This window comes from Stenella coeruleoalba (assembly GCF_951394435.1).
Source record: "Stenella coeruleoalba genome assembly, chromosome: 11".
In the NCBI taxonomy this organism is placed as follows: domain Eukaryota; kingdom Metazoa; phylum Chordata; class Mammalia; order Artiodactyla; family Delphinidae; genus Stenella; species Stenella coeruleoalba.
This window is the reverse complement of record NC_137157.1, coordinates 47,810,319-47,833,946: the sequence shown is the minus strand read 5'-3', so window position 1 is coordinate 47,833,946 and position 23,628 is coordinate 47,810,319. Positions and strand designations below refer to the sequence as shown.

Sequence of the window (23,628 nt, the reverse complement as noted above, 5' to 3'; positions counted from 1 at the left end):
AGCCTGATCGATGCAGCATCGTGAGGACATGAGCTCATGACAAGGTGACTGAGAACAAGAGGAATATCATACAAAACCAGAGGTTTGACTTCATTCTCTTGTAACAATTCTCACCTGAAAATGGGCTGTTTCAAGTAGATTTTGCTCCCCTCAGTGTGCTTCATGCATTTCAGATGTAGCCAGGCTAATTAGCCTGGACCTTCGGCACCAGCCAAAGTCACCCACCTTCGCGATTCCGAAGATACACAGTAGCCAAAAATGTTTCACCTGAGTCCCACGAACCTTTAGATTTAACTTCCAGTTTGAAGTAAATAGAGGGATGAGAGGCACAAAATCGATGATATTATAAGGAAGGAAACAATCCAGTCTGAGGGACGTTCTGCAGGACACACAATGGATCAACGTTCTCGCTTAAGTCTAGCGTCATGAAAAGATTCTTTATATGCTAGATTAAAGGAGATTCAAGGGATATGTCAACCACATATGATGCATAATCTTGGACGGAATTTTGAATGGACACTTTGGGGGACATTTTGAGGACAACTGGAGAAACGAGAACACGGGATATAAGGTAAAGATAGGATAAACATTTACTGACATGCAAGGGTAGCTTGTATTAACTGAAAAATGTTACAAAGAGCAAATTAGCATTGCTCATTTGGTGCAACTGCACACACAAAAATATCTGGAAGGATGAATGATAAGGAATCGACAGTCCTAATTTGTAGAAGGTCAGTATACAATGTTTTCTTTTTGTTTGTATTTCTTCTAAGATGTACGTATGTTGATTTTGTAATAATAACAGGTTATTTTTAATTTAATAAAGACCCAATTCTAAAAGAAGGCATCACGAAGTAGGTGAAAATTCATGGGGGGAAAATGGTGTGTGTGATCAACATAACTGGGTCTTCCTGATGGTGCTGAGGTGGGGTCCAGGGAAAAGAGGAAACATTTAAAAAATACCGTGGTCAATTCTGTCCACCACACTACTCGGTACACATATGACCCCTGCTGGGCTTCTCCACGTGAGAGCCACAAACTCCTAGAAGATCCATGGACCCTGAGATCAGCATTCAAAGTTTGTGCCAGAATAGCAAGGAATCCAACCAAAGGTTAAGAACTACTGCCCCCAAATGTTATCTATGTTGCTTTTTAATAGTGGGTTCTTGAAAATGCTCTTTCAATTCCAAAAGGTCTAAGAGAAGAAGGATGAGTAGGGTGATTAAACCTTCTAATCCAAGTGACCCTTTGGCTCCTGGGTTACGCCATCACTTTCCCCAGCTCCTAGTGGCTCCAGGAGGACAGAACATACAAGATCTAAATTCAGGATAATAAGTTTCTCAATGGCCCCCAGAGCCGCCAGATACTGCTACCAGCTGGGACACACAGGGGATAGCAGGACTTCAGGTTCCCACACCCGAAACACACTGGGACTTTTCCCTCTGAGTCACCTCAGTCCTTAGCATTCCTCAAAGAATCACAGTGAATGAGAGAGCCCGATTTGATGGGCTACATTAACTACATGGAAGGCAAGATGTCAGAAATTTGGGAAAGTACAAGTGAATTCAGGGGTGAGTGAGAGGAAGGACGCTTGCTTTTCTTTGGAAGTTTCAACTGAGAGGATTAACTTCTAAGCACCAGGCTGCAACCTCTGAAATGCCAGGAATTCAATAAATAAACTACTGGAGTCAGTGTCTCATTAAAAATGGATCCCACAGGACCTCGATCAATTGACTAGATAGCAAAAGAGAAAGGAAGTCTGGGCTGCTGTCTGTCATGAATAGTTGTTTTGTTTAAAAACAACTATGGTCAGACTCCCAGCAATATCAAGCCTTTTCGAGCAAAGCCCATTATGCTTAAAAAAGTAATTTCCATCCACCCCCAAATCAGGTTCAAAGACCAACCACTCTCTCAAAGGCAAGTGTTTGCATCTGAGCTCCAGTGACAAGAAGTCCCCTGGCTCGGCAGGACCAGGGCGGGTTGAGCAGCGTGCCTAGGAAGGGCAGAATGTGTGTGTGTCATGCCGGGTGGAGCCTGTTCCTAGAAAGCTTGGGGTTGGGGAGGGTTAAGCCGGGACAGGAAGCCCGGCGTTCGAGCAGTGCATGCCACCCACGCTACTGCAGACCTGGAAGTGTCGTAGCAAGTCAGCAGGTTATACTTATAGGAATATTCCTGTTCTTTGACATTCCTTAAAGTTAAGTGTGTTTGATATTCCTACGTCAATTTTCTTTACTGTCAAGACTGGGCACTATCTTTCCCTCCCATTGTATTGCCCAGTTGTGTGGGGTTCTGGGGAACAGAAGACCCTGCAGTTGTCATATTCTCAAAATACTCTGAGGAAGAAAGGTGAGAAATGGAGAGGAGCATCTTCAAATGCCTGGCAAGAATGGCTGGGCAGGCAGGTGTGGTAAAGGGTATTTTGCAAAATATAAAATAAATAACATAAACAAAACAAAATAAAAAGAGAGTTGATCCCCAGTAAGTTGGAAAAGAGGCAAGACATCATGATGGAATTTAAGGGTTTGTTGAATGATGGGGATGACAGAGCCCTAAGCTTGATGGTCTAAACCAGGGGTCCCCCAACCCTGGGCCGAGGACTGGCACCGGTCCGCAGCCTGTTAGGAGCCGGGCCGCACAGCAGGAGGTGAGCGGCGGGCAAGCGAGCAAAGCTTCATCTGTATTTACAGCCGCTCCCCATCGCTCGCATTACTGCCTGAGCTCCACCTCCTGTCAGCATTATGGTGAGTTGTGTAATTATTTCATTATATATTACAATGTAATAATAATAGAAATAAAGTGCACAATAAATGTAATGCGCTTGAATCATCCCGAAACCATTCCCCACCTCCTTCCGGTCTGTGGAATAACTGTCTTCCATGAAACCGGTCCCTGGTGCCAGAAAGGCTGGGGACCGCTGCTCTCAACTTAAGCATTGGAAACGCTAAGTGTCAGATTAAGAGAAAGCGACAAAAGCATTCAAAAAGCCAGCTCCTAGGAGTCTGGATAGCTAGTTGGGATCTGACTGTTTTAGTTCAAATAGAATATTGCTCCTCTGCTGGGTCACCTCGATGCTGAGCAGGAGATGGGGAAAACCAACACAGGCAGGAGTTCGGGGACTTGCCGGCAGTCCAGAGCTGGGGCACTGTTGTTCTTCCAGACCCCAAACAAAAAAAGTTCCAGTTACCTGCACAGGGCACTGGGTAAACAACCAGATGGCTGTGCTGGTTTTTGGAACCTGGTTCCTTCAATCCTCTCAGAAGGCCTCACCAGAAGACCTTTCCAGATTCTTTGCTACAGTGTCTGCTGCTTCCTTTGCATTTAGACAGAGCACAAGAGACCAAGGGGAAGCTTCTCTGGTGACATGTCAGATATTCAAGCCATATACATACCTCATCTCCATGCATATTTGCCACGTATTTGAATTCTGGAATCCCGATTCTGTGTTCATTTGGAAAGCGTCCCACAATAAGAACCCACAGGTTTCTGCCTTTACAGGGAAGAAGAGTATAGAAAAATGAGTTGTCTTTTGAAGTGACAAAGGAACTCTGGGAGAATGAGAACAGTGAACAAATGATGCTGCTTCTCCCACCTGACGAATGTTTCACAACCACCTCAGTTCATGTAACTAACGCTTCCTTGCTTAAAACACTTTTAGTTTCCAAAACCCTTTCAATTTAGCACAAATATTTAAGTTCTTATTCTAGAATGTGACTTTTTTAAATCGAAGACTTATTAGGCTATGTAGATCTTATTTTTCCAAAATGTTTCTATAGTTTGCTCTGAGTTTCTGGTGCTTTATAGAAGCGATCTTGCTAGTTCACACAATTACACAAAATTATTACTGATAGTCGATAGGGAGGGTGCCGTAACTCAGTGCAAGGAACGTGAAGAAAGCAACACCAAGAAAATATGTGACTCAGAAGGGAAACTGTTTTTACAGTAAATCCTGAGTCTTGTCATATTCAAACGCTCATGTAACACAGCCCCCCAGCAATGAGTGTCCTTGATGGGCATGAGTCCTGCCACGTAAGCCGGAAAGCACAAGCCATCCTAACAATGCCTCAAGGGAAACTTCCAAGTCCTAACTCTGCCATAAATGGTGTGATTTGGGCAAGGGAGGACAGAGACTCAAGATCGTTGAACATCTGCTCTGGGCAGATGTTACCATTGCATCTCTGGTTCACGTTACCTGAGGCAATCCCTTGTCCTGACCCAGGGAGATGGATTTTTAACTGGACTTTACAAATGAAAACACTGACCTTCAAAAAATATTAAATAAACTGCTTATGATCACACAGCCAGTAAGAGGCTGTGATTTGAGCCCCACAGCCAAGACCTGAATCCTGGCCTATGTGACTCAACTCTAGGGCTTCTGCCACTAACGAAAACTGCCTGTCTCTCAAGAAGGTTGGTGTCCTAATCTCTAAAATGAAGAGGTTTCTTTCGATTCTAAAATCATCTGGCTCTTTTAATACAAACACTTTAAAATTAGAGATTGGGTAACTATTTGATATCTAGCACCTAGATACAAAGTTCACATATCTGTGACAGCTAAGCCTTCTGCGGAATTCAAGTACCCAGGAAAGGAGTTTAACAGCAGCTCGTGGGCTAACGTTGAGCGGATTTCTGCAGAATTTCAGGTGCAGCTCCTTCAACCTGGGGCGGGGGGCCAATGGGCTGGGGAATACCCAGTTGCCATAAGGAATCCAGGGAGAAGCAGATACTGGACTTGTCTTTTTCATCATTTATTGTTTTTTTAGAACGGTTTTTGTTGGGCTTTTAAAATAAATTTATTTTATTTATTTTATTTTTGGCTGTGTTGGGATTTGGCCGCCGCACGCAGGCTTTTTCCCAGCTGCAGTGAGTGGGGGCTACCCCTCGCTGCGGCGCGCGGGCCTCTCACTGCGGTGGCCCCTCCCACTGCATAGCACAGGCTCTGTGCGCACAGGCCTCAGCAGTTGTGGCACGTGGGCTCAGTAGTTGTGATGCATGGGCTTAGTTGTTCTGTGGCATGTGGGATCTGCCTGGACCAGGGCTCGAACCTGTGTCCCCTGCATTGGCAGGTGGATTCTCAACCACTGCGTCACCAGGGAAGCCCTCACCATTTATTCTTAATTTATTCTAACAATTATAGGGAAATTCATCTTGACAGGGTGATGCTTTAAATTTAGTAACTGCAGAAATTGTCAGAAAACACCCCCAAAAGGCAGTCTATCTGATTGGTGCCACCTGTTCAGTGCAGCACGCTCACATCATTCATTTACACATCCATTTATTTAGTACCACTATATCCAGGCATTTAACCAGGTGATTAGACCGTACAAATAAGTCACACTCTACGCCCAGTGAGTTTCTGGTCTAGTGGAGAACAGCAGCGTGCAAACATCATTTCACTAGCCTGTGACATATACGACCTTAGAGTGTGTATAAGGTACTGCTGTGGCTGTAGAATAAACGAGGAACTTTTTCCAAGGAGTGGGATCACATAAAGCTTTACAGATGCAGGGGTTTAGAGCTGCCTTCTAAACCGAGTTCTGAAGAATGACTCCGAGTGAGTCACGTGATTTCCTGCCAGAACCGCTGCACCAACCAGAACCTTTCATCCCCCAATAGTACCAATTCTCATGTCATCTAGGGCTTCAAATCTACCAAGTTAATATCTTCACGTGAAGCAAGGGAGAGGTTTTTCTGAGCTTTTTTTCTATTAATCCTGGCTCTTTAGTTTCCTACTGGGGAATTCTTTTCTGTAGCTATTAATGCTTTTAAACCTAGAATAACCACAGATTTGTACAGACTATGGCCTAGTTCCCTCACAGACAAGGGAAAAAATTCAGCATCATCTCAACATAATGTTTACTAGTTGTTATATTTCTAAGTCTGCATTTGCAACAGCTGATCTGTAAGATAAAGGATAGTGTAAGACAAGAAAAACCTGACTCGACATGGCTATCCAATATTATTTGGTTTAAGGAAGGAGGGAAATCAAAATAAAACCTAAGTGAAGAAGAACTTGGGTGGTAACTCAATCTCAATTTTGGCTCGAATGGCCCCTAAGTAAACCGCAAGATGAGAAACTTCCCTTGAATAACCTCCATGGCACGAAGTCTGAGAATGAAATCCTGGAGATATTCACCAGGAATGACAAGCCTCTTGAAGTTTTTTAACCAGCCTCTGAAACAAACACTGATCTCTGGCTTAGACCAGAGTAAATGCACAAAGGACAAACTATTGACTTTTCACAGCTTGATTGCCAAGGTGAGGGTAATCTAAATAAGATTTTTTTCTGCCAAGGTTGGACAGGCTGCCTTTATTCCTCAAAGTTCCTGCTAATACCAGGTGTGCTCAAGAGTTCTGAAATGCTCGGCCACTTTCTCTTCACTACAAAGTAAACAAAACCTGGATGCCAGGATTTCAGTATCTATATCCAGGAACCCACTCAGAGCTTGACACAAAGCCCAGGGATGTGACATGGTGCCCAACTGAGTTTGCTTGTAGGACCAGGAAAAGTCTTACAATTCAGAAGGCTTCACAAAGATCCACGAGGCAAGGAAACAACGCTCTAGGCATTCAGGAGAAAGTAGAAGGAGAAGCTTGGTAAATGCAGTACAGCTTCAACAGGTAGAAATGCGGGGAGTGTCATTCCCACATCAGAATTGCCGGGATCCTTGGAAAAGCACCAATCCCTGATCCCCATCTCCTAAATCAAAGTCTAGGGGGAGGGCCCCAAACCTGCACTTAACAGGCTCCCTTGGTGATTCTGAGGCCCACTGAAGTTTGAAAGCTGCTGATCTTGAGGCAGTGAATATCCAGATAGATTTGGGAGGCAGTGGATCTTGAGGCAAAATCATCTCATTTTCCATATAATCATGAACATGTTTCTATATTAACAAATAGACTTTGACTACATTCTTTATAAATGGCTGCTTAGTATTTTATTACACAAATGCAGCACCATTTATTCAACCAATGTTCCATCGTTAGGTGTCCAACTCTAAGTAATTTTATGTAAATTACAGCATGTCCACTCAAATTACGTACAGAATTTATAATGTAAAAATACTTTATCATGTGAAAGAAATCAGAATGCATAATTATTTAACTACAACCGTATAAAACAGACTGTTCAGTAAAAAAATACCATGGAAGAAAACAGATCCAAAGCACATAAAGCCTTAAATGAAATAATGGGTGAGTCCCTACAAGAACTGAAAACTGCACGTTGTCAGTAATAAGGGGCTAAGTGATAGGATGATAAAGCCAAGTACTTTTTTTTTCCCCTCACTTTTCCGTCTTTCCAATTTTTAAAAAGTAAAATACCAAATCTTATCATTTATTAAGTTCAGAGACCGTGCCGGGCACTACGCTGCGCACTTTATAATACTTGATCTTTACAATACCTCTGTGTGGTGGGTGATATGCACAATTCATTGATTTAAGTGGAAGAACCAGGGTTCAAACTCAGGTCTGTCTGATTCCAATATCTGTGTTCTTCTGATGACACCAGGCTGCCTCAATCTCCCTGAAAGTACTAGGTAGTCCAGGGCCAACCCCACCCTGGGTGGAAAGTTCCCCGGCAGTTCCTTCAGCATGGCGCTGCCCTAATTTGCGCCTGGAGCAAGCTCCAGGCTGCTACCTGGCTTTGACGATTGAGCCAGAGCAAGACACCCGAATCGAGGGCTACCCTACAGGGACGGTCCATACTGAGTGTTGGCATAACGACCCCATCAGACTCTCTCTACTTCCAGAGTTTCAGCGGGACATGCCCAGAGAGAAGCGGAGACGCTGCGTGGGTGGCCCGGTCCCAGGAGCAGAGCTGCAGTGTCGATGAGGCTGGTTGTATTCATTATCCCACCCACCAGGCTCTGATCTCCAGGGAGATGGATCAGTTGTTTCCTAGACTTCCATATTTCTCTTTGTGTCCTTACAATTACCCTTGGACCTAAGTCAAACCTTGGGAGAGCTTTCTCAATGCATGAGTTTGTGACCTCGTACATAGTGGGAATAACAACTCCATTGGCAAGGCTGATGTAAGGCTGGCGAATTCCTCCTGCCTTCTCTAAAAAGAAGCCAATGATCTGACACCAAAACTTCAGTCTCACTTAGGTATGCTCCCATTACCACACACACAAGAAGCTGAACACAGCACGCAAAGCCCTATTTCAAATAATGTCCCAGAAGAGCTGAAAAACTGCAATGACTGCAGTCAGGTTAAACACTCAGTCTCCAAAGTCATGTGTCCTTGGGCTTGGAGGTGGAGGAAGAGGTTCCTGCTAAGTGGCTCACGACAAAAACAAAACAGACGCAAACAAAACAGGGACAAAAGTCTCCAGTTTGGCTGTGCTTGCATGGTAGTAGAACTCACAGCTCAGACATTTTACATATATTCACTTAGCCCTGAAACCACAGTGGTAGGCACAAAGATTATCCTTTCACACAGGTGGATGCCATCTTAGGGAAGCTCATAAGGCCATGGTTCTCAACGTGTAGTCCCAGGACCACCATCATCAGTGTCACCTCGGAACTTGTTAGAAATGCACATTCTCAGGCTCCACCCCTAGGTGTTGAGTCAGAGACTCTCAGGGGGAGAACCAGCAGTTTGTGTCTTAACAAGCTCTCCAGGGGATCTTCACGCACGCTAAAGTTTGAGAACCAAAGTAACAAGGCATGGTGCAGGACAGTCTATTCAGAGCCAGCTCTGTTCTTAACCACTATGCAGCACTGCTTCAGTCACCTAAGAGATGGAAAATATCAGAGAAATGTGAACCTGTGTCCCAAGCTTGCCATGTCCCATTTCTGGTGTTGAGATTTTTTCTGCCTCCCCTTGGGAGAATTGGAAAAGGAAGGAGGAGGTTGACAGGATCCTATGAGGATGGTTTGAGAAGTTAAAGCTATCATCTGCTCCCTTTGGTATGCAAATCTCAAATTGGTTTGCCAACTGATGTACCAGTTTGTCCCTGAACTGCTCTCTATTCAGAAACTACAGGCAAGGCAGTCCCGCCCATCAGGAACCTTGCACAAGGCTCTTAGATAGCCTCATCCACCAGAGGGCAGACAGCAGAAGCAAGAAGAACTACAATCCTGCAGCCTGTGTGGAACAAAAACCACATTCACTGAAAGACAGACAAGATGAAAAGGCAGAGGGCTATGGACCAGATAAAGGAAAAAGATAAAACCCGAGAAAAACAACTAAATGAAGTGGAGATAGGCAATCTTCCAGAAAAAGAATTCAGAATAATGATAGTGAAGATGATCCAGCACCTCGGAGAAAGAATGGAGGCAAAGATCGAGAAGATGCAAGAAATGTTTAACAAAGATCTAGAAGAATTAAAGAACAAACAAACAGAGATGAACAATACAATAACTGAAATGAAAAAAAAACACTAGAAGGAATCAATAGCAGAATAACTGAGGCAGAAGGACGGATAAGTGACCTGGAAGACAGAATGGTGGAATTCACTGCTGTGGAACAGAATAAAGAAAAAAGAATGAAAAGAAATGAAGACAGTCTAAGAGACCTTGGGGACAATATTAAACGCAACAACATTCACGTTATAGGGGTCCCAGAAGGAGAAGAGAGAGAGAAAGGACCTAAGAAAATATTTGAAGAGATTACAGTCGAAAACTTCCCTAACATGGGAAAGGAAATAGCCACCCAAGGGCAGGAAATGCAGAGAGTCCCAAACAGGATAAACCCAAGGAGAAACACACCGAGACACATAGTAATCAAACTGGCAAAAATTAAAGACAAAGAAAAATTATTGAAAGCAGCAACGGAAAGACGACAAATAACATACAAGGGAACTCCCTTAAGGTTAACAGCTGATTTCTCAGCAGAAACTCTACAAGCCAAGAGGGAGTGGCATGATATACTTAAAGTGATGAAAGGAAGAAGCTACAACCAAGATTACTCTACCCGGCAAGGATCTCATTCAGATTCAATGGAGAAATCAAAAACCTTACAAACAAGCAAAAGCTAAGAGAATTCAGCACCACCAAACCAGCTCGACAACAAATGCTAAAGGAACTTCTCTAAGTGGGAAACACGAGAAGAAAAGGAGGTACAAAAACAAACCCAAAACAATTAAGAAAATTGTCATAGGAATATACGTATCGATAATTACCTCAAACGTGAATGGATTAAATGCTCCAACCAAAAGACACAGGCTTGCTGAATGGATACAAAAATAAGACCCATCTATATGCTGTCTACAAGAGACCCACTTCAGACCTAGGGACACATACAGACTGAAAGTGAGGGGATGGAAAAAGATATTCCATGCAAATGGAAATCAAAAGAAAGCTGGAGTAGCTATACTCATATCAGATAAAATAGACTTTAAAATAAAGAATGTTAGAAGAGACAAGGAAGGACACTACATAATGGTCAAGGGATCAACAATCTAACATATAAGTATATATGCAATTTAAATTGCATAAATATAACAATATAAATATATATGCCTCCAACATAGGAGCACCTCAATACATAAGGCAACTGCTAACAGTTATAAAAGAGGAAATCGACAGTAACAAAATAATAGTGGGGGACTTTAACACCTCACTTACACCAATGGACAGATCATCCAAAGAGAACATTAATAAGGAAACACAAGGTTTAAATGACATAATAGACCAGACAGATTTAATTGATATTTATAGAACATTCCATCCAACACCAGCAGATTATACTTTCTTCTCAAATGCACACAGAACATTCTCCAGGATAGATCATATCTTGGGTCACAAATCAAGCCTCAGTAAATTTAAGAAAATTGAAATCATATCAAGCATCTTTTCTGACCACAGTACTATGAGATTAGAAATCAATTACAGGGAAAAAAACATAAAAAACAAAAACACATGGAGGCTAAACAATACATTACTAAATAACCAAGAGATCACTGAAGAAATCAAAGCAGAAATCAAAAAATACCTAGAGACAAATGACAATGAAAACACGATGATCCAAAACCTATGGGATGCAGCAAAAGCAGTTCTAAGAGGGAAGTTTATAGCTATACAAGCCTACCTCAAGAAACAGGAAGAATCTCAAATAAGCAAATCCAATATTACACCTAAAGGAACTAGAGAAAGAAGAACAAACAAAACCCAAAGTTAGCAGAAGGAAAGAAATCGTCAAGATCAGAGCAGAAATAAATGAAATAGAATCAAAGAAAACAATGGCAAAGATCAATAAAACTAAAAGCTGGTTCTTTGAGAAGATAAACAAAACTGATAAACCATTAGCCACACTCATCAAGAAAAAGAAGTAGAGGACTCAAATCAATAAAATTAGAAATGAAAAAGGAGAAGTTAACAACAGACACCACAGAAATACAAAGCATCCAAAGAGATTACTACAAGCAATTCTATGGCAATAAAATGGACAACCTGGAAGAAATGGACAAATTCTTAGAAAGGTATGACCTTCCAAGACAGAACCAGGAAGAAATAGAAAACATGAACAGACCAATCACAAGTAATGAAATTGAAACTGTGATTAAAAATCTTCCAACAAACAAAAGTCCAGCACCAGATGGCTTCACAGGTGAATTATATCAAACATTTAGAGAAGAGCTAACACCCACCCTACTCAACCTCTTCCAAAAAATCGCAGAGGAAGGAACACTCCCAAACTCATTTTATGAGGCCACCATCACCCTGATACCAAAACCAGACAAAGATACTACAAAAAAAGAAAATTACAGAGCAATATCACGAATGAATATAGAGGCAAAATACCTCAACAAAATACTAGCAAACAGAATCCAACAATACATTAAAAGGATCATACACCATGACCAAGTGGGGTTTAACCCAGGGATGCAAGGATTCTTCAATATATGCAAATCAATCAATGTGATACAGCATATTAACAAATTGAAGAATAAAAACCGTATGATCATCTCAATAGATGCAGAAAAAGCTTTTGACAAAATTCAACACCCATTTATGACAAAAACTCTCCAGGAAGTGGGCACAGAGGGAACCTACTTCAACATAATAAAGGCCATATATAACAAACCCACAGAAAACATCATTCTCAATGGTGAAAAACTGAAAGCATTTCCTCTAAGATCAGGAACAGGACAAGGATGTCCACTCTCACCACTATTATTCAACATAGTTTTGGAAGTCTTAGCCATGGCAATCAGAAAAGAAAAAGAAATAAAAGGAATACAAATTGGAAAAGAAGAAGTAAAACTGTCACTGTTTGCAGATGACATGATACTATACATAGAGAATCCTAAAGATGCCACCAGAAAACTACTAGAGCTAATCAATGAATTTGGTAAAGTTGCAGGATACAAAATTAATGCACAGAAATCCCTTGCATTCCTATACATTAATGATGAAAAATCTGAAAGAGAAATTAAGGAAACACTCCCATTTACCACTACAACAAAAAGAATAAAATACCTAGAAATAAACCTACCTAGGGAGACAAAAGACCTGTATGCAGAAAACTATAAGACACTGATGAAAGAAATTAAAGATGATACCAGCACATGGAGAGATAGACCATGTTCTTGGATTGGAAGAATCAATGTTGTGAAAATGACTATACTACCCAAAGTAATCTACAGATTCAATGCAATCCCTATCAAATTACCAATGGCATTTTTTTACAGAACTACAACAAAAAATCTTAAAATATGTATGCAGACGCAAAAGACCCTGAGGGTCTTGAAAGAAAAAATAGAGCTGGAGGAATCAGACTCCCTGAGTTAGGACTATACTACAAAGCTACAGTAATCAACACAATATGGTACTGGCACAAAAACAGAAATATAGATCAATGGAACAGGATAGAAAGTCCAGAGATAAACCCACGCACCTATGGTCAACCAATCTATGACAAAGGAGGTGAGGAGGTACAATGGAGAAAATACAGTCTCTTCAATAAGTGGTGCTGGGAAAGCTGGACAGCTACATGTAAAATAATGAAATCAGAACACTCCCTAACACCATACACAAAAATAAACTCAAAATGGATTAGAGACCTAAATGTAAGACTGGACACTATAAAACTCTTAGAGGAAAACAAAGGAAGAACATTCTTTGACATAAATCACAGCAAGATCTTTTTTGATCCATCTCCTAGAGTAACGGAAATAAAAACACAAATAAACAAATGGGACCTAATGAAATTTCAAAGCTTTTGCACAGCAAAGGAAACCATAAACAAGACGAAAAGACAACCCTCAGAATGGAGAAAATATTTGTAAACGGATCATCGGACAAAGTATTAATCTCCAAAATACATAAACAGCTCATGCAGCTCAATATTAAAAAAACAAACAACCCAATCCAAAAATGGGCAGAAGACCTAAATAGACATTTCTCCAAAGAAGACATACAGATGGCCAAGAAGCACATGAAAAGCTGCTCAACATCACTAATTATCAGAGAAATGCAAATCAAAACTACAATGAGGGGCTTCCCTGGTGGCAGTGGATAAGAATCTGCCTGCCAATGCAGGGGACACAGGTTCAATCCCTGGTCCGGGAAGATCCCACATGCCACAGAGCAATTAAGCCCGTGTGCCACAACTACTGAGCCTGCGCTCTAGAGCCCGCGAGCCACAACTACTGAGGCCCACATGCCACAACTACTGAAGACTGCGTGCCTAGAGCCCGTGCTCTGCAACAAGAGAAGCCAGAGAAGCCTGCGCACCGCAACAAAGAGTAGCCCCTGCTCGATGCAACTAGAGAAAGCCTGCACACAGCAACGAAGACCCAACACAGCCGAAAAAAAAAAAAAATACAATGAGGTATCACCTCACACCAGTTAGAACGGGCATCATCAGAAAATCTACAAACAACAAATGCAGGAGAGGGTGTGGAGAAAAGGGAACCCTCTTGCACTGTTGGTGGGAATGTAAATTGATACAGCCACTATGGAGAACAGTATGGAGGTTCCTTAAAAAAATAAAAATAGAATTAGCATATGACCCAGCAATCCCACTACTGGGCATATACACAGAGGAAACCATAATTCAAAAAGACACATGCACCCCAATGTTCACTGCAGCACTATTTACAATACCCAAGTCATGGAAGCAACCTAAATGCCCATCGACAGACGAATGGATAAAGAAGATGTGGCACATGTATACAGTGGAATATTACTCAGCCATAAAAAGGAACGAAATTGGGTCATTTGTAGAGACGTGGATGCATCTAGAGACTGTCATACAGAGTGAAGTAAATCAGAAAGAGAAAAACAAATGTCATACATTAACGCGTATATGTGGAACCTAGAAAATGGTACAGATGAACCAGTTTGCAGAGCAGAAATTGAGACATAGAAGTAGAGAAAAAACGTATGGACACGAAGGGGGGAAAGGAGCGGGGTGGTGGTGGTGGTGGTGTGATGAATTGGGAGATTTGGATTGACATGTACACCCTGATGTGTATAAAATGGATGACTAATAAGAACCTGCTGTATAAAAAGATAAATTAAATTAAATTTAAAAAATATGGGGGCTTCCCTGGTGGTGCGGTGGTTGAGAGTCCGCCTGCCGATGCAGGGGACACGGGTTCGTGCCCCGGTCAGGGAAGATCCCACATGCCGTGGAGCGGCTGGGCCCGTGAGCCGTGGCCACTGAGCCTGCGCGTCCGGAGCCTGTGCTCCACAATGGGAGAGACCACAACAGTGAGAGGCCCGCATACTGCAAAAAAAAAAAAAAAAAAAAAAAAAAAAAAAAAAAATATATATATATATATATATATATATATATATATATATATATATATATGGAAAAATAGGTCAATTAAAAACAAAAAATAAAACAAAAAAAAACACAGACGACAGGCAAGCCTTAGTGGCTTTGCCCCAAAGTTGTGGAATCTGGAGATGACTAGTTCATAGATCTGTCTGCTAAGTTGACTAGGCTGAAAAAGTAGGGTGGGTGGAACAGCAACAGAGAGACATGGACGAAACACCTCTGCTCTCCAAAGACCCTGTCTCTGGGGCCCAAGATTCACACACATGCCCTCCCGTCATGGCAAATGGTCCAGCATTCACTGTGGCTTCTGCACTGAGTTGAGCGGTCTGGCCAGCCCACGTGAATGCCTAGTCTGTCTGATTCTGTAGTTGCAAAGCTGCGAACCCACTTGGACAGATGCAATGATTCCCAACCCCCCCAAGTCAGCCACATGACCCCAAGAAGCTTCGCTGCCATTTCCCATGTAGTGGGCTAGGCATTCCTGAGCTTGTTCATGAATGGAGGAACTTGTCAAGAAGGGGTTCAGGGGTGCAGAAAGGAATCGGGCATCCCGGGGGTCCTGCAACTACGGTGATGAGAGCAAGCGCTCTGCTCTGCCTGGAAGCAGCCGTGGGACAGGGCTGCCTCTTCTAAATTCCAGCTGAGGCCCTGAGCTTCGGGGCCCAGTTGGATATGGGGAGGAGGTGGGCACAGGAGGCATCCCAGGACCGATAGGCAGGTGTTTCATGCCGAAGTCTGCCGCACTAGAATTTCCCACTGCAGAGATCTCGGTGTGGGGGTCCAAAGTGCGGCCACCTGCTGTGTGAGGGTGAGCCGGGTCCCGCAGGAGGCTGTGGGACTCAGCGGTCCCAGAGCTTGTGCACAGGTGTCAAGCCTGCATGCCTTAGACCTGGGAAACATGTCCATCTGCACTTTTCCAACGGGTCCACCAGCAGTAGATCCCAACGGCCAGCTCCTTTAGACCAAGCATTCCTGGCTTCTTACACTGATGGGTCAGGCCTGGACAGGGAGCTTCGATCAGCGGAGGGTGCGAATCCTGCTATCATTGGGGGGCAGGGCTGGCTGTTACCGAGGACCACCTCGCTCGCACCAGCCTCACCAGTGACTTGTCATCCTCCCCACTCCACCCGCTGGCTGCACCACCACCATCACCAGATATAGCCTGGTCATTCCCTAATACTGTGGAACTCTTCTTCATGCATTTTTCACTCTTTGAGATTGTAAGCTTAATCATTTCGTTGTGTAATGGTCACCTCAACTAGAACGTCACACACGAGCACTGCCGGTGTGTTTGCCATTTTGTTGGGTTTGCCTGTTTTATTCACTGCTATATTCTTGGCACCTAAAGGTGCCTCGTGTGTAGTAGGCGTTCAATAAAGATGTACTGTAGCTTTTTCAAAGTTACGGGCGCATCGCAGGACTACTGTTTCTTGGTAAATACTGGCACATCTGACCCAAATCCCTCCCCCCGGGGTTCAGGGTCCTCCACCCCAGACCTCCACCCGTATGGCCCACCATCTGCTAACACAAGTGCTCTCACTAGCACCAGGCTCAGCCTCATCTTTACTTGTGTCATCCTCAGCCTAAAACGCATCCCTGAATTTTCTGCCTTTTTAAATCCAATGCATTCAGTTCCAAGAAATTTCCCCAGGCTACTCTGGCTCACCCTGATTTCTCCTTTTGTAGGATATTTCTATAAAAAGGCATCACAAGCTTTGCCACTGAAAACACTATGGTCGACTATTTCTCAATAAAACAACCAAACAAACAACAGTCTGCCTTTCAGTTAGTTTTCTAAGGGTTTCATGTGGAAGAGTCTTGTTTGTAAATCCTTGTAGGAGCTAAAATCAAGTACACCTTCATTATATTAGCTACCATCCTGTACAAGGGCTTAACCCTTCACTTTCTCATTTATTCCTTCAACAAATATGTCCTGAATGACAGTCCTGAGCCTTGCATTAAGTCAGCTGAAACAAATGTAAATCACTAACTGATTAGATTGCCCTGAAAAACACTAACTTTTTGCTTTCTGACATCACTTTCAGCATTTGAAAAAACAAAGTCCAAAAGAAAAACAACGTTTGGTAAACTTTCCGTTATTTGGTGGGTCCGGGTGGTCATGGTAATCAAATGTCAATCAGATGGCATGGCTTCACTGCTTATCCTGTGATGGACCTGTCCCTTTTTCTCCCATGACATCAAGGTAGAACCCAAGCCCCTCAACATGGCACCCCAGCCTCTCATGGATTATCCCCTTGCTGCCTCTAGCCTTCCACCACAATCCCATACACCTAGGCATTCTTAATCATGTGTGATTCCAAAAGGCCTCGACGCTTATAAATACACGCTCTTTCTCCTGCATGGGTAGTGCTCTGTCTACCTTACCTGATCTAAGTAGCCAACTTCCACTTGCCTGTCCAAGGCTCAACCAAACGCCCCCTCCCATCCATCACCTTTCTTACCCTTCTCCTTCCTTGATCCTATATTTTACCAGCCTGAGTTGCTCTCTCTTTTCAATTTCTCCCACAGTGCTTCTGCAACCCCTCTCCTAACATTGAAACCACAGGTTTTCCTGTAGGCAAGGTATTGTGCATCTCTGTGCTTGCAGCATCTAGTGTAGTGCCCGGCACATACACAGTAGATGGTCAATAAGTGCTTGCAGAAGGAATGGATGGCTGGATAAACGACCAAATAAGGAGTCCAGTTGGAGCCAGGGTCACCCCTGGTCCAGTATTGAAGGAAATACTGGACTAGTCTATCAAGAGCTATCTGGGGTGGACTCTGAAAAAGATCCAGATTTCTAGATCAATTCCAGGGTATGCAGACCTTCTTAGGGATATTTCCGTACAAGAGAGCGCTAAGATCCAAAGAAAATATCTGGCTTCCAGTTAGACTCTTCTGTCATCACGGGGAGATGGGATTTCATTTGCTTACACACGTGTCCCCATGGCACTAATGTTGTGAAAAGATACCTGAGAAATGGAGAGGTAAGTTCCATTTTATTTGTTCCTGAACAGCTCAATGGGAGGTTTGGGGGTTTCAATTTCTAAATCAGGGATTCTTCTGATTGCTTGGGGACATGACCTTTTTCAACTGAAAAGAGAAAAGGAGGGCTTCCCTGTTGGCGCAGTGGTTGGGAGTCCGCCTGCCGATGCAGGGGACACGGGTTCGTGCCCCGGTCCGGGAAGATCCCACATGCCACGGAGCGGCTGGGCCCGTGAGCCATGGCCGCTGAGCCTGCGCGTCCGGAACCTGTGCTCCTCAACGGGAGAGGCCACAACAGTGAGAGGCCCCCGTACCGCAAAAAAAAAAAAAAAAAAAAAAAAAAGAGAGAGAAAAGGAAAAATCTGAAGATGAACTGAGTTGGAGGACATTTTCCTTTCTTCTTCTTCTTCTTTTTGATTTCAAGACTAGTCGTGACTCCGAGAGAAGCAAAGCGCTGTCTCATTAATCACCACCCGTCAACCCAAACAGGAACACGGCAGGCAATTCCTCTGCCTCCATCCTCCTTCCAACACCACCTCCTCTGTTCCTCCCACTCTATGCCCAGGTCAGAAGTCAATACATCTGCTCCACTTCCTCTAAAAAATTTTAATTTTTAACCTATAAAATTAAAAGAAGCTTTTAGAAAATTGAGTTTTAAAAACTAGCCATAATTCACATGTTCCAACCACCCTAATTTCTTTATGTTCCCTTCTAGTCTTTCTTTCATACAGAGACAGGAAACTCATTTTTAAATCCCCAAAGTGAAAATCTCTAGAGGCCTCATACTATAAAAAGCTGAGAACTTCCGTTTTTTCTTTTTTTTAAAATAAATTTATTTATTTATGCATTTGGTCTTTGTTGCTGCGCACAGGCTTTCTCTAGTTGCAGCGAGTGGGGGCTACTCGTGTTGCGGAGCACAGGCTCTAGGTGCACAGGTTTCAGTAGTTGTGGCACGTAGGCCCAGTACTTGTGGCTTGCGGGCTCTAGAGCACAGGCTTAGTAGTTGTGGCGCACGGGCTTAGTTGCTCTGTGGCATGTGGGGTCTTCCCAGACCAGGACTCGAACCCATGTCCCCTGCATTGGCAGGAGGATTCTTTTTTTTTTAGTCTTCTTTCTAAATTTAATTTATTTACTTTTTATACAGCAGGTTCTTATTAGTTATCTATTTTATACATATTAGTGTATACATGTCAATCCCAATCCCCCAATTCATCCCACCCCCCCACCACCACTGCTCCACCACTTTCCCCCCTTGGTGTCCATACGTTTGTTCTCTACATCTGTGTCTCTATTTGGCAGGGGGATTGGTAACCACGGAACCACCAGGGAAGTCCTGAGAACTTCTGTTTTTGGTCCCTTAGGGGAGAGGTCAAACAAAGTCAGATCCTCTTTTCTTTTTTTTTTTTTTGCGGTACGTGGGCCTCTCACTGTTGTGGCCTCTCCTGTTGCGGAGCACAGGCTCCGGATGCGCAGGCTCAGCGGCCACGGCTCACGGGCCCAGCCGCTCCGCGGCATGTGGTATCTTCCCGCACCAGGGCACGAACCCGTGTCCCCTGCATCAGCAGGCAGACTCTCAACCACTGCGCCACCAGGGAAGCCCAGTCAGATCCTCTTTTTGAAAAGTGGTTCAGTAATAACAGCCAAGCTGAATGTCATCTTAAAGTACGAACAATTACTTGAGACTTTTAAAAAATTCTTGATTTTAAAAGATCAATAATTACAGTTAGCACTATACGTGTTCTGTCCGTTGGTGGGTTCTCTCTTATGGTTTGCAGGGGCATTCTGGTTCAGTGTTGGTGTTTTGGTTCTTTCTCCCCAGTTGGTGTTTTCTATTTCTTATAAGTTCCTGTAGGTGTCACATAGCTGTGTTTTACAATGAGGTCAATTCAGATTCATTTGAAGCCCCCCCAACCCAACCCCCGCTGCCCAAAAAACCTCAGTTTGTTGGAGGCCTGCTTATCCTCATTGCCTATTCATTGCTACCATAAGAACTCATCTTTTAGCGGCAGGGAATAATGGCAATTAATTTACTCGTTTCCTCATAAGCTACTTAGGAGAATAAAGACCTTTTCTCTCAGCCATCCTACTTGCTGAGTTTGTACCTAAAAGGCTTTCATTTGAAAGTGAAGGAAGCCAGGGTCCAGACAGAAGGATGCTGAACTCCTGACAATGGGAGAAGCCCCGAAGTTGCCAAGATGAGGTTCCTTCAAGGTCTAAACTTGGCCTAAAAGTAGCACATTTGATGCATTTGTGTGATTAACAAAGGTGGACTTCTCATTGGTTTTACCATTCTTTGTCTCACAAATGGGTCTATAGTTTGGTAAGCACATCTAAACCAGAATTTCAGCACAACATATGCCTCCAAATAGCATCTGAGAGTTCCTGAAGGTTACACAGGGTCCCTTTCGTGGCACCTTATGTAACAATGCCGTGGGCAGGTTTTAGAATCAAATTGCTAGTGTTTAAACCCCAGCTCTGCCCCTTACTACCCATATGGTGTTGGGTAAACTGCTTAATCTCACTGAGTGAATCAGTTTTCTCATCTGTTGTAGGACTGATGGTACCCACACCTCATGGGGTTTCTATTTCATGTAATCCTCACAAGTTTTATAAACAGTGCCAGAAACATGGTAAGCACATGTTTGTTTGAGGGCCTTGAGTGCACAGAACCGGCTGACGGTGCTATTGTCCCTATAGGCCCTAGGAGATGATGCAGCATCAGAGCAATTAAAGACAAATTTCAAATGTAAACAGTGTCCCTAACATATTGACAGAAACCTCATGCCAAAAAAATGTGTCTTTCAGAAGATCTGCAGATCAGTTCAGGTAGATCAAAATCAACTAAAGTTTTTAAAAAATTGAAGTGTGGATTCACAGAGCAGAATGGGCTGTCTTGAGAGAACATGTCCTTCAAAATCGATGGTGACAGCGTAAAAATGGTCACGAACCTTCACACTACCAGAGGACTGAACCTCATTCAGAACTCCCAGAGCAAAATGCCTGAGGCTGGTGCCGAGTCTGGAAGCAGTGAGCACACGTTGCCACGAGGTCAGGGAGGAAGCAGGTCGCCTCAGCCTATTGTGCTGGACCATAAACACGTCTTCCTCAACATGATCTTATGTGGTCTACTGGCAAAGTGATTGAAGCCATCCCTCAGATTTTAACCATCTCCAGGTGAATGAGGCTGGAAATCATGTTAAGATTTCCAGTCTGGTCCTGATGTGGAGAGATTCCAACTCATCACTGTAGGTGGGCAACCCCAGAGTTTGTTGAAAAGGAACTGGTTCGTTAGGAATCAGTTAGTGACACCAAACTGGTCCAACAGGAGGCGGTCAATGTCAACAAAAGGCAGGGGGACTGTGCCAGATTATGAGACTAAAGAGATAGAACACTACAGACAATGTGTTTCCAATTTTTGATTGGATTCTAAGAGGAAAAAAAAGTTATAAGAAGCATTCTTGGAACCATTGGAGAACTCTGAAAATGGAGCATATTGTTCATTGAGTATTTATTATTTTCCTAATTTAATAATGGTGTGCTGTGGTTAGGAAGAAGTTATCTTTAGATGGTACATGCTTAAGTGTTTGTAAGTAAGCTTGCTATTTACCATTTCTAATAATGCAGCAAAACTTACAGATAGAGCTCATGAGAGAAAGCAAATGTGGCAAAATATTAACAGCTGTGGATATATAAATGAAGACTGAGTAGTTAATATTTTTGCAACTTTTCTATAGATCTGAAACATTTCAAAATAAAAAGCTGGGGAGCAAAGATTTTTTTAAAGGTAAAGGTAAAAAAAAAATCATGGCCTGATTCGCTGGCTTCTGTAGTCTGTAAGGTGAGATGCAGGGTCAAGATGTTCACCTGAAAGGTGAAGCCATGGGGGGTGGGGAATGGAGGCTCCAAGGTGAGAAATTCACAGGCTGCCTCTTCCTGATGAAAACACAGAACTGTACTAGAAAAGGGGTTAAGAAGTTACTATGGGGGACTTCCCTGGTGGCGCAGCGGTTAAGAATCCACCTGCCAATGCAGGGGACATGGGTTTGATCCCTGGTCCGGGAAGATCCCACATGCTTCGGAGCAACTAAGCCCGTGCGCCACAACTACTGAGCCTGCGCTCTAGAGCCCGCAAGCCACAACTACTGAAGCCCATGTGCCACAACTACTGAAACCCACATGCCTAGAGCCCATGCTCTGCAACAAGAGAAGCCATTGCAATGAGAAGCCTGCGCACTGCAATGAAGAGTCACCCTCGCTTGCCGCGACTAGAGGAAGCCCGTGCGCAGCAATGAAGACCCAATGCAGCCAAAAAAAAAGAAGTTACTATGGGATTTCCCTGGTGGCGCCGTGGTTAAGAATCTGCCTGCCAATGCAGGGGACACGGGTTCAATCCCTGGTTCAGGAAGATCCCACGCGCTGTGGAGCAACCAAGCCCATGCGCCACAGCTGCTGAGCCTGTGCACCACAACTACTGAAGCCCACACGCCTAGAGCCCGTGCTCTGCAACAAGAGAAGCCACCGCAATGAGAAGCCAATGCACCACAATGAAGAGTAGCCCCCACTCACCGCAACTAGAGAAAGCCCTCTCATAGCGATGAAAACCCAATGCAGCCAAAAAAAAAAGTTACTATGCAAAACCAAGGCACAATAGCTTATTAAATCTCTACATATATTAAGAAAGAAAAGTCATTTCGATGCAAATGTGAATGTTAACTACAGGATATTTTAAAACTTCTATTACAACCAGAAAAAAATTACAGAAATATTTTTAAATCACATGATTTATGTGATCACTGAGTTTTCTGGTCACAACATTAACTAAGTCATTAACTTAGCAAAGGCAAAGTGATTAACATAGGCTAAGAATAAGGGATCAGTAAAGCTTGGATGGTGGGCAGTTTCAATTGTGACTTTCGTGTCTTCCTCCAGATTGGGCTTTGGATCAGGGAAAAAAGGATGTAAATGGTTGGAACTGTTCCCTCTGCCTGCATTTGGTCACCACTCCCCTCTGGGCTTTGGGTAGAACAGAGCGGTAAGACCACTACAGGGAGGAATGGGAGGGGAGGCAGGGACAGACCATGGCTGCTGAGAAGGAGAGGATGAAAAAGTGCCTGTGAACGTGGACGCAGAGTTTGTGGCTTCCAAGGGTCCTTTCAATTTATCCCTTAGCAAAATCACAGCATATGTTTGTTGTCAACCACCTTAAGAAGCTACATGATAATCGCTCAACCTCTTTCAAAGGAGTGGTGAGTATGACATTTATTTACCTTTCTGCTTCTGTTTATTTTTAATACGGCCAAGAAGAATATGAGCATATTTAACACTATGGTTCTAGATCATTTAAGCCACAAGCTGGTGTTAACTTCGGTAACAAAGTAACATGTTAAATTCATTGCAAAGTCAATACAAATATAAATATTTACTTCAAAAACAAAACAAGAATCAGTGCTTTGGCAGTCACATCATTGCAACACCCAACCTTCAGAAATTATCAACGGATTTCTCAAGCTTACAAAAGAGTTGGCAATGATGCTTTCAGCAGACCCGTCAACAACCGTCACTCACTGAGGGGCATTATAGGGTGAGCTGCTTTAGTAGGAATTTCTAGTGATTTTGGGCTTTTCCAGTGTTGCACTGAGAATTTGATTACTAGGATTACAGAAGGGGTAGCATATTTAAATGATGTCATAGTCATGGAATTTGAGGAAGAACTCAAAGATTTCAGGATTTTATCTACTTAAAATCCTGATATTTTTACATAATTTCCAAAGTGTTTCACACACTTCCACTCTTCATCTTACCATTTAATCCTCAACAGAAACCCCACGAGATAGGTAAGGCAATTAGTATTATCTTCATTTTACAGTTGAGGGAATAGGCTCTGACAGCCTGGGGTCAAACTGGCTTTTTGT

At 43.2% G+C, this 23,628-nt stretch overlaps 1 protein-coding gene across 1 annotated transcript in view; it reads right to left on the bottom strand.

Annotated features, from left to right (window-relative positions):
• The window catches only part of CPM (carboxypeptidase M), an 84,860-nt gene that overhangs the window by 38,872 nt on the left and 22,360 nt on the right, over positions 1-23,628 (bottom strand). The window contains exon 3 of the mRNA XM_079936624.1: positions 3,390-3,487. Within this exon, the coding sequence (XP_079792750.1) occupies positions 3,390-3,487 (98 nt within the window). The remainder of the gene's footprint in view (positions 1-3,389; positions 3,488-23,628) is intronic.